Genomic DNA, 15,235 nt, shown 5'->3' on the forward strand with positions numbered 1-15,235 from the left:
ACAGCATATTGCCAAGTTGTCTCCAGTGGTAATGAGGATGGAGGAGATGATGATGATGAGGTCACTGACTCAACTTGGGTGCTGGATAGAGCAGAGGAGGAAAGTGAGGGTGAGGCACAACCCCAACGAGGAAGCGATCATGGAAGTGGAGAGAGCAGCCACCTTCTACAATCACATTGTGTAGCTCTTATCTCCCGGCCTACTTCCCACAGTTCAGCGGTCTGGGCCTTTTTTAGTACATGTGCAGCTGATCACACTGTTGCTATTTGCAAACTTTGCCTCAAGCACATAAAGCGTGGAAAAAATACCAACCATTTAGATACCACATGCTTGACAAGGCATTTAACCTCCCACCACTCAGCTAATTGGCAAGAGCACCTAAAAGTCTCCACTGACAGGGATGATGGTATAGCGCAGGGTGTTCCAGGTCCTTGCAGCACATCTGCCAGCAGCACACCACCAGCTGTAGCCCATAGCCGGCAAATTTCTCTGCCCCATCTGCAGCAGAAAAAAAAAAATACAATCCCTGCCACCCACATGCCCAGCGTCTAAATGCAAGCTTGTCAAAGCTACTGGCTCTACAACTACTGGCTTTCCGCCTGGTAGATTCTGCCCCCTTCTGTGAATTTGCAGAATGTGTTGTACCACAATGGCAGGTTCCCAGTCGCTATTTCTTTTCACGTAAGGCCATTCCAGCTCTCTACCATCACGTGGAAGGCAATGTTGTGGTATAGTTGGGCAAGGCAGTCAGCCGCAAAGTCCACGTTACTGCTGACATGTGGTCCAGCAAGCATTGGCAGGGACGATAAATTTAGTTCACAGCACACTGGGTAACTCTGCTTGTAACTTGAAAGGATGCAGGAAAGGGCTCAGTGCTGCAGCTTGTTGTGCCCCCCATGTCTCCATACAGCTGGTGATGATGCCAGATTTGTCAGCTCTACCCCCTCCTTCTCCATGCCCTCCTCTGCTGAATTGTCCTATGAACCTCAAGTACCCCCTAAGCGTTCAAAGGGCTATTCAATGAGTCAGGCTAAAAGGTGCCATGCAATGCTTCAGCTGGTGTGTCTAGGGGACAGGAACCACACCGTAGAAGAGATTCTTGCAGCTCTTCAGGGACAGGCCCAGAGGTGGTTCAGGCCACGCCAGCTGGAGCCAGGAATGGTGGTGTGTGATAATGGCACAAACCTCCTGTCCGCCCTTAGACAGGAAAAGTTGATACATGTGCCATCCCTGGCACATGTCCTCAATTTGGTGGTGCAGCATTTCCTAAATAGGTACCCAGGGTTGGAAGATCTACTAAAGCAGGCCAGAAGAGTCTGCAGCCATTTTAGGCGGTCATACACAGCCAGTGCTCTGTTGGCTGAAATTCAGTGGGAATTCCACCTGTCCGTGAACCACCTGAGGGCGGTCAACAAATACCTGTGTGAGTATGGCGCAACAACAGGCTCAGGCCGGCTCGGCTTTTTTTCCCCACGTCAATGGCTGCTCATAAAGGATGCATGCACTGTACTGTCACCATTTGAGGATGCCACAAGGATGGTGAGCCGTGACAATGCATGCATCAGTGACACAATCCCTGTTGTGTTCCTGCTGGAGCAGACTCTGCTTGGCATTATGAACAGGGCACTCGAGGCAGAGTAGCGGGACGAAGAAGAGAAATTCCTTTCCTCTCAAGGCCCACTTAATGCAGACACCATTGTTCCTATACCACAGAACACATAAGAGGAGGGAGAGGAGGAGGAGGAGGATTCTGGCAGTTTCAAATAGTAAGAGATGGTTTTCTATCCGCAGAATCTTTGGGAGTAGTACGTGGCTGGGAGAAGGCAGTTCCAGACCCCGAGGAGTCTGCTTCTCATGCCTCTGCAAATTTGCGGTGCATGGGCTCCCTCATGCTCCAAAGCCTGCGAAAGGACCAAAGAATACGTGGGGTAAAGGAAAAGGATCACTATTGGTTGGCAACCCTTCTTGATCACCGTTATAAGGGGAAAGTCTCAGAACTCATCCTGTCCCCACAGAGAGTGCAGAAGATGATATCTCTTGAGGACACCTTAAAAAAGGAGTTTACCAAACGCTTTTCCCGACTCTGGTAGGTTTATGCATCATATGGTGGATGATTATCAAGGGGCGAAAACAGAGATGGAGAGCTTTCCAGTCGACTATCCACTGGATAACTGGGTCATGAGAATAGACCACTGGCCAGAACTTGCCCAGTATGCTATTGAGCTGCTGGGCTGCCCTGCATCCAGCGTGCTTTCCGAACGGGCATTCAGTGCTGCTGGAGGTTTTGTTACTGATCATAGAGCGTGTCTGTCCACAGACTCCGTGGACCATCTGACTTTTATCAAAATGACACAGTCCTGGACAACCAGCAGCTATGAAGCCCCTGATGCTGATGTCGCCGATTAAGTGTTTTTGGGATGTGGAATCTCTGCAGGACTTCTAGGCTTTATTACGGCAAAAGTGTAGCTGCGCTGATCCTAAAGTGATTATATATCCTATCACAAAAACGTGAACAATTTTTATGTGTGACTCATAAACAATTATATATAAATTCAATGATCAAAACTATGTATATGTGTAAAATATTAAAAAGTGAAACGTGTTAAAAATAGTCCCAATAATTCTCTTCACAAGCTGGTTGTTTGAATCCCATGTGCACAAATTCACATCCGTGATTAGGAAACTTTTCACCAATTCGTGAAACACCACCACCTTCTGAAATGGACACTCACCAGAAACCGAAAATCCCAGGATCAGCGTGTGGTCCAAGCCTCAATCTGGTGCGGGTTAGGTCAGGCAGTGACGTCGACGTTTACCCAGAAGCCTCTATGTGTTTTGCATACAATCATGTGTCATCAGGAAGCTGGAACTGCCATCTTTATTTTGGTATTCATGTCCTTACTGGCAATTGATTGGCCAATCAATTCGCCAGGAAAAAATGGAAGTACGTTGCCATCTTATTTACTGGTGTTATGCCCATGTCGGAAGTGTGTCTTCCACCATTTTAGTTACTGGCACTCTATGCTCTTTTCCTAGACATAATAATTTCCTCTTTACCCCTTGTTATATTTACAAATGGAACCAGAACTTATTTCTTCCACCGATGCTCATTTGTTTCTCATTTAAACCATTACATAATTGTACATTGCTTGCTTCCAAAAAATGACATCTGGAAGGACCTTACAATCTTATGTGTATTGCACTCTATAAATCATTAAAAAACTTTAAAAACCAAATCCCTTTTGTTGATTTGTCACTATATGTTATCAATATTGCAAATATGTAGTAAAATATTAAAAAGTTAAACACGTGTTAACAATAGTCCCAATAATTCTCTTCACAAGCTGGTTGTTTAAATCCCACGTGCACAAATTCACATCCGAACCAAAAAAAAAAAAATTTGCCTGTGGTTTATGCTGGGTTAATCACTCCACACTAATGCCCTGTACACACGGTCGGACATTGATCGGACCTTCCGACAACAAAATCCATGGATTTTTTCCGACGGATGTTGGCTCAAACTTGTCTTGCATACACACGGTGACACAAAGTTGTCGGAAAATCCGATCGTTCTAAACGCGGTGACGTAAAAACACGTACGTCGGGACTATAAATGGGGCAGTAGCCAATAACTTTCGTCTCTCAATTTATTCTGAGCATGCGTGGCACTTTGTGCGTTGGATTTGTGTACACAATATCTGACAAAGGATTTTGTTGTTGGAAAATTTTATAGCAAGCTCTCAAACTTTTGTGTGTTGGAAATTCCGATGGAAAATGTGTGATGGAGCCTACACACGGTCGGAATTTCCCACAACAAGGTCCTATCACACATTTTATAGAAGTGATTATGTGCTGTTTTTGTACTATAAAGGGCTAATTTTGGTTTTTAACCCCATCATGACAGAAGATACAAAACGCATGCTGCTGCTACTAAATTTCTTGGTGACAGCAGGCACAGCAAGCTTGTATCAAGCTACTTGCCCATGACATGGTAGTCTGTCATTCATAATATTATATTACATTCCTGTCTGAAAATCTGCAAAACAGTGTTTTAGGACTTTTAATTTTTTTTCTTTGAATAAAAATTTGAATCTCAGAGTCTGATGATATGTGCCAAATACAACCTCTAATAGTACTGTATACACTGTATATCTCACTGTTATTCTGGATTAGATATTTTGTTCCCCAAACATATAGCTGGTTATTTATATTAACCACTGCATATAGATATTCAAGAATAAAATTGTCTATTTTTCCATAATAACTAAATTATACAACACAATTTTTTGAAGTTTTTATCCGATTAGCCAAAACTATAAAATCGGCCAACTACTCTATTATGAAAATAATCATTAGTTGCAGCCCTATACAGCCGTGCTACACTCTCAGGGCTGCATGTGAACCAGGCCAAGTCCAAAGCAAAGGGTATTACCCCAAACCTGCAAACTAAAATGAGGCTTTAGAACTTTTACATTTATAGTCACGCAGGTAACTCAGTCACCATGAAATGTGCCAAGGCCCACTGGAACTTAGGAATTGGTTTGCATAAGCTGAGCAACATCTTCAACATTACAGAACAACTTTGGCTAACTACTAGTCCCTGCCAAACCTACCCTCCCCAGCCAAATAAAACATCAAAATTTCCTAAATTATATAATGGCTTGTCCATATGCATGCTGTAGATATCATATTTCCACAAGCTTCTACTGTATATGCTTTTCGTGCTTTCCCATTATTATCCTGCACACATTATATAAATACAGCAATATAAAATCCTGTAGTTTATCTGGGGTAACCTCGGACCTAGGAGCAATCAAAACTTTCTATCAAAGTGTTACTAAACCCACAATGGTATAATCAGTCTGTATATGCAGTAAAGCACGCTTGTTATACTCACTGTGTGGAACCTAATGGGTTAATCCTTTGCAGTTCATAAAAAGGCTGCTTGATCCTGTCTTTTCTGATTCTCCCCTTCTTCCACAGACCATCTCCTGATAGTACTGAGCCTTGGGGGCAACCTGCACATGCTCAGTTTGGTGTGTATTGCTAGAGAGGTTTTTTTTTGGGGGGGGGGGGGGGGGTGCATGTGATCAGCACAGGGCCAATCTGCACTGTCCAGATAGAGGGACAGGGGTCCTGCAGCCTCATAGGACAGTGAGGAGAGAATGAAATCTCCTCATACAAGCTTTAATCAGACACTGATAAAAGTCACAAGACTGCTATATACTGCTAATGAGAAAAGGTATTTAGCAGTTTATATTTACTAAAATAATTGTATTTCAATATAAGTCAATGCAGAGTCCTGGGTTTAGTAACAGCTTAAGCACCAAATATTTGGGCAGCTTAGCGGTCCCCAACACTCACAACAACAGTAATATATTGTGGCTAAAATAGGGCACCTGTATACTACCCACTCTGGTGCCCATCTAGGGAGCCCTGAATCTAATAAATTGTCATCCTATTATGAATGCTTTCCTTATTTGGTTTACAAGGACCCTGAACTTCATCCTGACTCATTCTTTTTGGCTTTGATACTCCATCAAATACTCTGGTGGATGAGTTTCACCCCATCTCCCCTTATTCTGATTCTTGATTATGAACCATGAAAACTAAGCAATACATGTGGATAATTCTGTAAAATATGGCAGCCATGGATTTTGCATTCCCAACCCCCAAACTTTGATAAATGATTGCTGGGGCACAGCTTCCCTCACCCGTTCTCTACTTTTAAACTTATTTTACACTCTAGTTTATATCTGCTCACATCCACAGCATCTGAATTGACCATTGTGTCCTCTAATTTGGGGAACCTCTAATACTCAGCCTACATAATGGTCTATCTGATTGCATTCACTTTCATATGACATAACTTCTCTACTGTGTAACTGTTGAGATAGTATTTCAGCAGTCAGTCTATAAGTTGCTATGTTTATCAAACTATTTTATAACATCTTTTTTTTTCCCTGTACGATTTGTTTGTGTAATCTGTGCAATAAACTTGTAAAAGAAAATCAGATTCACACAGTTAGTTGAAAAAATATTTAATTGCAGTTACAAATATTTAATCAAATCTACAAAATGAAACATTAGCATACCAAATTTTGCCCTAATGTCTCAGATCAACTTCCAACTAAATTTTACAAAGTATTCAAAAAATAATAAACACACAATTCATTTTTAAAACAGTGTATTTCATGGCCCCATATAGGTTGGACATGGCTCTTTAGTTCATTTGATCTGTTAGCAGCAAGTATTTTCAGGTATCTTTATTATTATAGAGCCAAATATGATAAAAAAATTGTCTCTCCAATATAAAAGACAAATCTGTTGCAAAAGTTTAATCCGGGAGTCCTTCCTGGGCACTTTTCATTGTGCTCTACGTGTATCAGGCTAAAACTGCAGCAGAAGCAATTTTTTTTTTTCTGCACAAAACAGTAAGCATGTTGCAAAGTAATCAGCAACACATTCCTCAGTGTACCTTATATTATATATGTTTTCCCATGTGCGCCAAAGCACATAGGGGTCGATTTACAAAAAATTGGAGAGTGCAAAATCTGGTCTAGCTGTGCGTGGTATCCTATCGCCTTTTAACATCAGCTTGTTCCATAAAGCTTTGACAAAAAAAAAAACCTGGAAGCTGATTGTTTCTATGCAGAGCTGCACCAGATTTTGCACTCTCCAGTTTTAGTAAATCAACCCCATAGATTTACACAAGGCTCTATGGTGCTGCAGCATGTCCTTCCCCCATGTGCCCCAACAAAATAGACACTGCAGGGATTCTTTCATTAAACTGCTTTGTCACAAAAAAAAAAAAAAAAAAAAGTATTAATCAATCAGCCTTTTTAGCCGTATTATTAAGGATTTGGTGTCGTAACCTCATAAGGTCGAAAAAGAGATTCCGTCCCAGGACTTCTGATGCACATAAGACTGCTCCATTGAGAGCTCCGGCAAATCCACAGCATAAGACATCTTGACCTGACACAGAAAACAGAGGGTGAACTTAGAGCCAAATATATACAGTATACATAGACTAATCTATCTTTTGCTGGATATCTCTTCTAGAATAAAATTCTACAGTTTTATTGTGGTCTTGAGCCTTGTACACGCAGGACGAAAATCGTTCCTGCTGAACCGGCCGACTTTCGCCATTTGTGTACAGCTGTCTGTACACACGGATGTCTGCATGCGAACAGGCATGCTGGAAAACCAGCATCTGATCAGCTCTTGCAGCCAATGCCTGCAAGCATTGATCAGTGCGTTCTGGCGGGGCCCAACATCGCTTGTGTTGGTACAGCGATTCGTCAGTTTTTTTTTTTTCATTCAGCCCGCTGTGGTAAGTGAAAAAAAAACTGAGTGTGTGTACCCAGCTTACGTTTGACTAGGCAGTTTTATTTTGTGAAAAACAGACACTGGACATGTATGCAGTAGGGGGCGATCATGTTTACAAAATACCTATCTCATAAATCATTGGGCAGGGAGTCCTAACTTCACTGTATTCAAGCAATATGCTTGTTAATATTCTTCAGTATTGAACACATTTCAGGAAGTGAGCGATATCTATTTCTCCCATGGACTTCATGGTTCCACCTGCTGGCACTTACACCACTACTGTACCCTCTCTAGACGTAGGAGCCGGTAGATGAAATCACAGCATGCAACAGGGGACTGTGCACATGATACTTCTGGAAGTGATTCGGATTTCTTATCATGGTCACCAGGAGGATAGCAAGGACACAGCATAACTGGAAATTGTTTTAGCAAACTTTAGGAGTTTCCAGCAACCACAAATTACATTAGACTAAACAGAACAGAAACTAATGGAACCAAAAACTCCCCAACTCCACCTGGAATTCCTCATAACACCACTATCAAGGCCATCTTGCAGACCTTGGCCTCAATACCTACCTTATCTGGTGAGGTTCTATCGCCATCTTTAGTACCATCAACACCTCCCTCATCAGGCAAGGTTCTGTGACCAACCTTGCCATCAGTACTCTCCACACTAGACATGGCATGGATCCATAGCCAGCCACACTTATTACCAGCTTGTCCCTTACCCACATCTAGCAAGGATCTATGAACACCACTCACACCATTTACCAGTCTTAACCTTTACACCACCCTTACATTACATGATAGCAGTCTTAAACACAAATGCAATATTTTAAGGTAGTGGTACTAGCACTTTTCCCACAAAATAGTAAAATCACATAACACAGGCAAGTGTACCAAGGCTCTGTGAGTTGCATCATAACAGGTCTCTAGAGCAACTTTAGGTTTTAGGCTGAATCTGGAACTCAAACTCATGACCAGGTGTTTGTAGACCTATCCCCTTACATGCTGCACCACTGAGTGAGTGGATGTGGCACCCCTTCAAAACAAAACAGTACAAATCACCAGCTGGATTTGATCCTCCGAATTCTTAGCACTGTGATATTAGCCTTTTGCACCACAAGGAGACTAAGGCAGGCTATAGATTATGCAATTTTTTTTCCTTACACCACAGGTCACAGTTGGTGGGTAATCTCTCCCGCAGGGCAATTGCGTTCTGCCAGTGGGGAGCCATCCCTGCCAGCAGAAAACAATGATGCTGGCTATATTAATAGATCGACTTGTGAACAGCCAGGGTGCCCATACGTGGATCAGAACTTTGATCCATGTACGGCTGGATTTAGACACTGTTTACAATTGTTGCCAATACAAATATCGCAAAAGATAAGAAATAGATTAGGGATTCAAATTCATGATCTGGCATTTGCGGGAGAAGTGTTGTGGATGGTTAGAGCTGCACCCAGCAGGGGCCAGACACATTTATTTCATGGCTTTAGAGGTAGACCAATCCAGTCAAAGCATGCAGAGATGATAACTGACTGGCTCATGGAGCCTGCACCATCTTCTTTCTCCTGACAGTATGGACTGCTTTAACTAACATGAATCAAGCTTAGTTCACAGAGAGCTTCTGTACACCATCTGCGGATGCCACTGATTGGCCAATGTGTGCTTTCTACACTTACACTTTTCACTTTTGTTGTTGCAGGTGCTGCTTACACCCATGTAAAAATGAATGCCGCCACAAAGACCTGATACTGCCTTTTCCTGGCACCTCTCCACCTTCCTATAGCAGATGAGGGTGGTTTTGTGGGAAGGAGTGGCCAGTAGGTGGTGATCCTGTGGGTAAGCCCTAATGTTAACCTTGCCATTACACTACCCGCAACACATCTACCATGTTTTAGTGGTCGGCATTAGCCTCATTACCATCTACACCCATCACCATTATTTCCATTACCTCCCCAGCCAAGGCTCTATAGCTGAACTTACCTACAACACCACCCTCATCTTGTAAGGGGCTATTGCCAGCTACCTTGTAGTACCCCTTGCCCTCAACGCCACTGACATGCCAGGAATTGGTCAGTGGCCAGCCTTATTGCTAGGCTTTCCCTTAATCCTCCTATGCCTGGAAACCCTCATACTACTCCTTCCAAGGCTCTCCTGCAGACCTTATCCATAAGACCACCCTCATCTGCGGAGGTGCTATGGCCAGCCACTTATGCCTAATCTTACATTAGGTGATGGGGGTCTTAGGAATCCTGCAGCCACTTATGCCTTATTTAAAAGGTATTGCCATTAGCTCCTTCTTGCTTACAACCTGGTAACATCTCTTACCACTGACCCGTGGTAAGTATGCCAAAGATCTGTGGAATGCATTGTGCAAATTACCATACAGCAACTTGCATTTTAGGTCAAATTAGGGATATCTGGGAATCCTGGTGTTTGCAGACCTGTCACCTTATATGCTGTGGCTATGGCCAAGTGTATGTGAGACTGTTCCAAAAAACAGTGTATTAGCAGGCATATAAAGGAATTGCAATTTACGTACTGATGCCCAATTAACACCCTAATGCTCTTGTGGCACAAAGATCTAAGAAGGTTTAATGAGAGCTAAGAGTTCACAAGATCTAATTCAGCTGTTCATTTGTGGTATGCCAACACCCAGTATTTTAGACAAATCTCACACCAACTCAGTGGGTGGGGGTATTTAAGGAGACAGCTCTATAAATGCCAGGTTGTGAAGCTGAATCAGGAAGGTGGCAAAACCTATTTAAGCCCCTATAGGTGTCAATGTCTGTGCTATGGTTGGTACAGTGTGTAGGTTGGGCAGCTAAGGTGCTCAGGGTAAGAGTGACCAGAAGGGGTATTCAAGTGGGTAGGAGTGATCTACTCCACAAGAAGATCCTTCATAACAAAACTGTTTCAGGGCCACACATTGCAGAGGTCAGGAACATCTGCAATTTCCTAACTAGAACAGCTGACAAATGCAGCCACACCATGCAGAGGAGATAACTGACTGGCTCATGAAGCTGGTGTATTATTCCTTCTCCCAAGACAGCATGGATTGCTTTACTTAAAGTGATTTAGGCTTGGACCCCAGACTTGGATTTGATTGCCATTTCTTAAAGGGTTGTAGATCTATTTTTTGTTCTGAGAAGAGTGATTGGCTGTACCATGTATCACCACATTTAGACTTTTTATCACTGCTGATAACACTGGCTAATTTTTACCCACTCCTACATACAAGATGTAGATCTCATTTTTGGACCTATGAGGGTGGTGTTGAGGGTAAGAGTGGCCAGAAGAGGGTGGTCCTGTGGCTAAGGCTGACCAGAGGTAGGTTGGGTACAGGAGGTGCTGTGGGTAAAGATGGCAAGCTGGAGGTGGTGTTGTAGGAATATGTGGCCAGATGGGGTTGGTGTTGTGGGTAAAGATAGCCAGTTGGGGATTGTTTTGGAAGTAATGGTGTTCACGACTGTGTCAAAGGTGTGTGATATATGGGTAAGGATGGTCATGGAGCCTTGGCAGGTGAAGGTGTTGACTGCCTGGACTGGGCATGGCACTTGGACTGGGCATGGATGTAGTAAGGGGTTACTAGCTCCACAAGAAGTTCCTGGAGGACAAAGTGGTTTTAGGGCCATGCATAGCAGAGGCCAGGCACATCTGTGATTTTTTGATTTGAGCAGCCAATTAATCCAGTCACAGCAAAGTCGATAATTGGCTCATGAAACCCGAATGATCTTCCTTCTCCGAAGGCAGCATGGGCTACTTTACAAAATGAGAATCAGGTTAGGATCACAGAGACCTTCCATACACCCACTGCAGAGGTCACTGATTAGCCGGCATATGCTCATTACACTAATATATATACACTTTTCCCAGTTGTTGTCGCTGCTGTTACCTACACTCATATAAAAAGGTAATGCTGTAATGTTCTGCTCTTTCCTGGTAACTCTTCTCCTACCCTTACTAAAAAAAAAAAAAAAAAAAAAAAAAAAAAAAACACCCTACTGTCACTGGCTAAATGTACCCACTCAAAACGAAATGCTGCAGCTCTCATTTTTACATAATTTATTTAAAAAAAATAAATACAGTTGTTATGCTTCGTGCCCGATACACAAATCAGTGGATTGGGCCAATTACATCACCCTTATGAATATAGTCAATGTGCGTAATGGGTACAGGTTTTAAAAATCATAAGAAAATAAGAGGCATCTCCTGAACTTACCAGTGAGGTAAAGTCCCTTTATAGGGGTTTTGGGTCTCAAGGTTGCTACAACTTCAGGGTCCATCCTGGCAATATCGTGTTCTACCCCATAGAATTCTCCCCGTGAGGCACCAAGGTAGTGGTCATTAGTGACGGGAGAACCACTAGCATAGCAATCAATCTATAAGGCAAGAAGATTGTCATTAGTGAGGGGAATCGCCAATAAAGAAATAAACCTGTAAGGTGGAGGTATGGTCAGTGAGAGGGTAGGCACACAGCAATCAATAATGTACTTTTAGATCAGGCTGGCATAACAAATATACTGGTGTATTACATTACAGGTGTACTATGCATTTAAAAAAATGAATGCCATGCACTGTGGTGTCAACTGTCTGGTAGTGCAATACAGAAAAGGTGTTTGGGAATCATAAGACTCACTGAGCAGAATAAGAAATGTTTTGGCGGAGGATGGCATGCTCCTTTCCCACGTGTAAAGCGCCGGGGGGAGGATGGCATCCCCATGGAGGTCCTTACTCAATATGGTGAACAGATAATGACACACTTACTAGAAGTACTTAATGCCTCCCCTTGAGGAGGGACGTCTACCGCCCTCAATGACTAGAGCTAATATAATTCTGTTGAAACCCGGGAAGGATCCGGTTGACCCAGGTTCCTATAGGCCTATGTCTCTTCTTCAGAGTGATGTTCAAATCCTGGCTAAGGTCTTGGCGCTACGGGTCAACCGGATCATAGCTTCTATAATACACCCTGACCAGGCAGGCTTTATGCTGCAAAAATCCACGGCCACTAATCTTAGGCGCCCGTTTTTAAACATGCAGCTGCAGGCAGACAACGGGGGAAACAGGGCTCTGTTGTCCCTAGACGCCAATAAGACATTTGATAGTGTTAGCTGGCGATACCTATGGGCGGTGCTGTCCAGGTTGGGGTTTGGGGACCGATTCATTGCCTGGGTTAATCTGTTATATGCCTCCCCGCAGGCGACCATCCGGATGTCCGGCAGGATGTGTCATGCATTCGCTTTGGGCAGGGGCACAAGACAGGGCTGGCGCCTGTCCCCCCTGCTCTTTGCCATCGCTATTGAGCCGCTAGCGGCGGTGGTGTGGGCAAATCAGGGGATTACAGGATTTAGATTTGATGACCTTCACGAGAAGATTATGTTATATGCCGACGACATAATGCTTTTCCTGGGGGACACCACCACCTCGTTGGCTGAGGTGATCACCATTATTTCAGGATTCGGGCACTTTTCTGGCCTGACGATCAATTGGTTTAAGTCGGCCCTGATGGTGCTAGATCGGGAACAAACAGTGGATCTACCAGATTCCTGCCCGATCCTGGTGGTGACCTCATTCAAATACCTGGGAATACAAATATCACCTAAACTTGCGGACTATTGCCACGTAAATATACACCCCTTACTGTCTAGATTTAGAGACAAAATTAACACTTGGAATAATCTTAAACTTTCGCTGGGGGGTTAGGCAAATTTAATAAAAATGATACTGATGCCACAGCTACTATACTTCCTACACAACTCACCAGTTGTGATTCATCTGAAAATCTTTAGGGTGGTCAACACCCTTTTTAGACGTCTATTGTGGAACACAGGTCCCCCCAGAATTAAATTAGAACAGCTGCAGAACCCTAAAGACAGTGAAGGACTGGCAGTGCCCAACCCTTGGCTGTACTATATCGTGGCCCAAATGCAGCACCTGATTGGTTCCATGGCCCAGGATCCAGCCGGCTCATCGGCGCGGCTGCTGATTGGATCTGGAGCGGAGACTATTCCGATGGCCCTGGAGGCTCAGATGTTTCACAAGTCTAACAAACTGACACCCACCTTCACTTTAATCCAGAAAATTTGGAATAAGGGTAGACAATTACAAGAGGTGACTGGGTCCACGGAATATAGTCCGATATGGGGGAATTTCTCTTATGTCGAACTAGCAAAACTTAAACAGGGACCCAGATGGCGCCCCTTTGTTGTGACTTTATTATTGCACATATTCCAGAATGCCAAGTTACGGTCATTCCCAGAATTGCAAGCCAGGTTTAATCTACCTCCTACTATGTACTACCCTTATCTCCAGCTCCGACATGCGGTGGGTGCGCAGGGAAGCGCTACCCAATGAACTATGTCGAGCACCCCCATCTTTCATATACTACAGACCAACGCGGAAACTAAAGGAATTATCTCACATTGCTATCAGATGCTATTGATGCATCATTTAAAAGCTCACCCAACTAAGGCACCATCCCTATGGTAGAACGATGTAGGTCCACTTACAGGAGACCAATGGGAGGAAGTCCTGCAATCAATCAATATATGCTCTCTCAACGTGGCTCAAAAGATCTCCCAATTATATATAATACTTAGAGTACACTACACCCCACTTAGATTATGTAAAATGGGTAGGCGGTCGGATTCTCTATGTAGCAGATGCGGGCGAAATCAAGGCGCTCTCATTCACTTACTCTGGAGATGCCCAAAACTCCATAGATACTGGAATGAGGTGCTTGGGACGCTTAACCAAGTGTTCCGGACTACCATCCCCTTGGATCCAATTAATTGCATACTAGGGGTCCTGGAGGAAGTTATCCTGGAGGAGGTGACTAGAATAGCACTCTCCAGGACACTGTTCCAGGCACGCAAAATTATTTTGATTGGCTGGAAACCGGTCTCCTCCCCCTCAGTGGCATCCTGGATAGCACACATGGGAAATACCTTGGTTATGGAAAAATACATTTATCAACATAGGGGTAGCCCTGGCAGATTAGAAAAAATTTGGGCACCATGGTTGGACACCCCTGGACTAAGTCCCAGGGAATTGGTAATGTCTAGATTGGCACATCATGTTCAAAAAGACAGAGGTCATCCCACCTAAAACTGTGAGGTAGTGAAGTCTCTTTAGTCCACATATATGTGTTAGAGAAGGGGGCATGATAAGTTCAGCCTCTATAGTTATAAAATCAGCAACTTAAAGGGGGCATCTGGCTTTTCAGTAAAATAGGATTGTTATTTTGTCAGCATAATCAAATTTACGGTGGATGTTCAATGGTTGCTCGCCCTTGTCATTTTACATTTAATTGTCAATAAAGGACTACAGAGGGCTCTTTAATCTTAAAATATATCTAAAACCAAAGCACTTTCCATTTTAGATTATGGAAATTTAAAACCCTGGCCAGTTGTTTTTATCTTTTTTTGCTGGCAGTCTGTGTCCACTATGGAGATATCCCTTCACTTTCTGCCCCAGAAACACACCAGCAGTGAGTTACCTGTTAAAACAGTTGTCATCAGGACTGGTATCCCTATTGGAAAATTTTGTTTAACTGTCAAAAATTGCTGCTTTCCCATCACCCAGTCACAGAGGTCACCAAGACAGATGGAGAGTGTAAAGCTCCCCAGCAGGGACACAGAGAGCCATCATAACTTAAAAGAAGTTTTAAGGTATAATTAAAAGTCAAAACTTTTAGTTTAATATTTGATACAGTAGAAAGGATCTAGAACACAGATCAGGTTGTTCTTGCTGTTGGTGTGCCTGTTAGAGAGATTCACCCTCTCTTTGTCCTGGTAGCCGTTATCACCAACAGTAAAGTAAAAAAAAAAAACAAACAAAACAAAACAAAAATCGCAAAATTGGGTTGTCACCAGAACAGGAATAAAGGGGAACATTTTCC

General features: G+C 43.3%; 1 protein-coding gene across 1 annotated transcript in view; it reads right to left on the reverse strand.

The window, feature by feature from the left end:
• Nucleotides 1–6,025: 6,025 nt before the first annotated feature.
• The window catches only part of RETSAT (retinol saturase), a 69,523-nt gene continuing 60,313 nt past the window's right edge, over nucleotides 6,026–15,235 (reverse strand). The window contains exons 10-11 of the mRNA XM_073622204.1: nucleotides 11,558–11,717; nucleotides 6,026–6,975 (exon numbers count right to left, since the gene is read on the reverse strand). Of these exons, the coding sequence (XP_073478305.1) occupies nucleotides 6,830–6,975; nucleotides 11,558–11,717 (306 nt within the window). The 3' untranslated portion in view covers nucleotides 6,026–6,829. The remainder of the gene's footprint in view (nucleotides 6,976–11,557; nucleotides 11,718–15,235) is intronic.

Source organism: Aquarana catesbeiana, linkage group LG03, assembly GCF_042186555.1.
Source record: "Aquarana catesbeiana isolate 2022-GZ linkage group LG03, ASM4218655v1, whole genome shotgun sequence".
Lineage (NCBI taxonomy): Eukaryota > Metazoa > Chordata > Amphibia > Anura > Ranidae > Aquarana > Aquarana catesbeiana.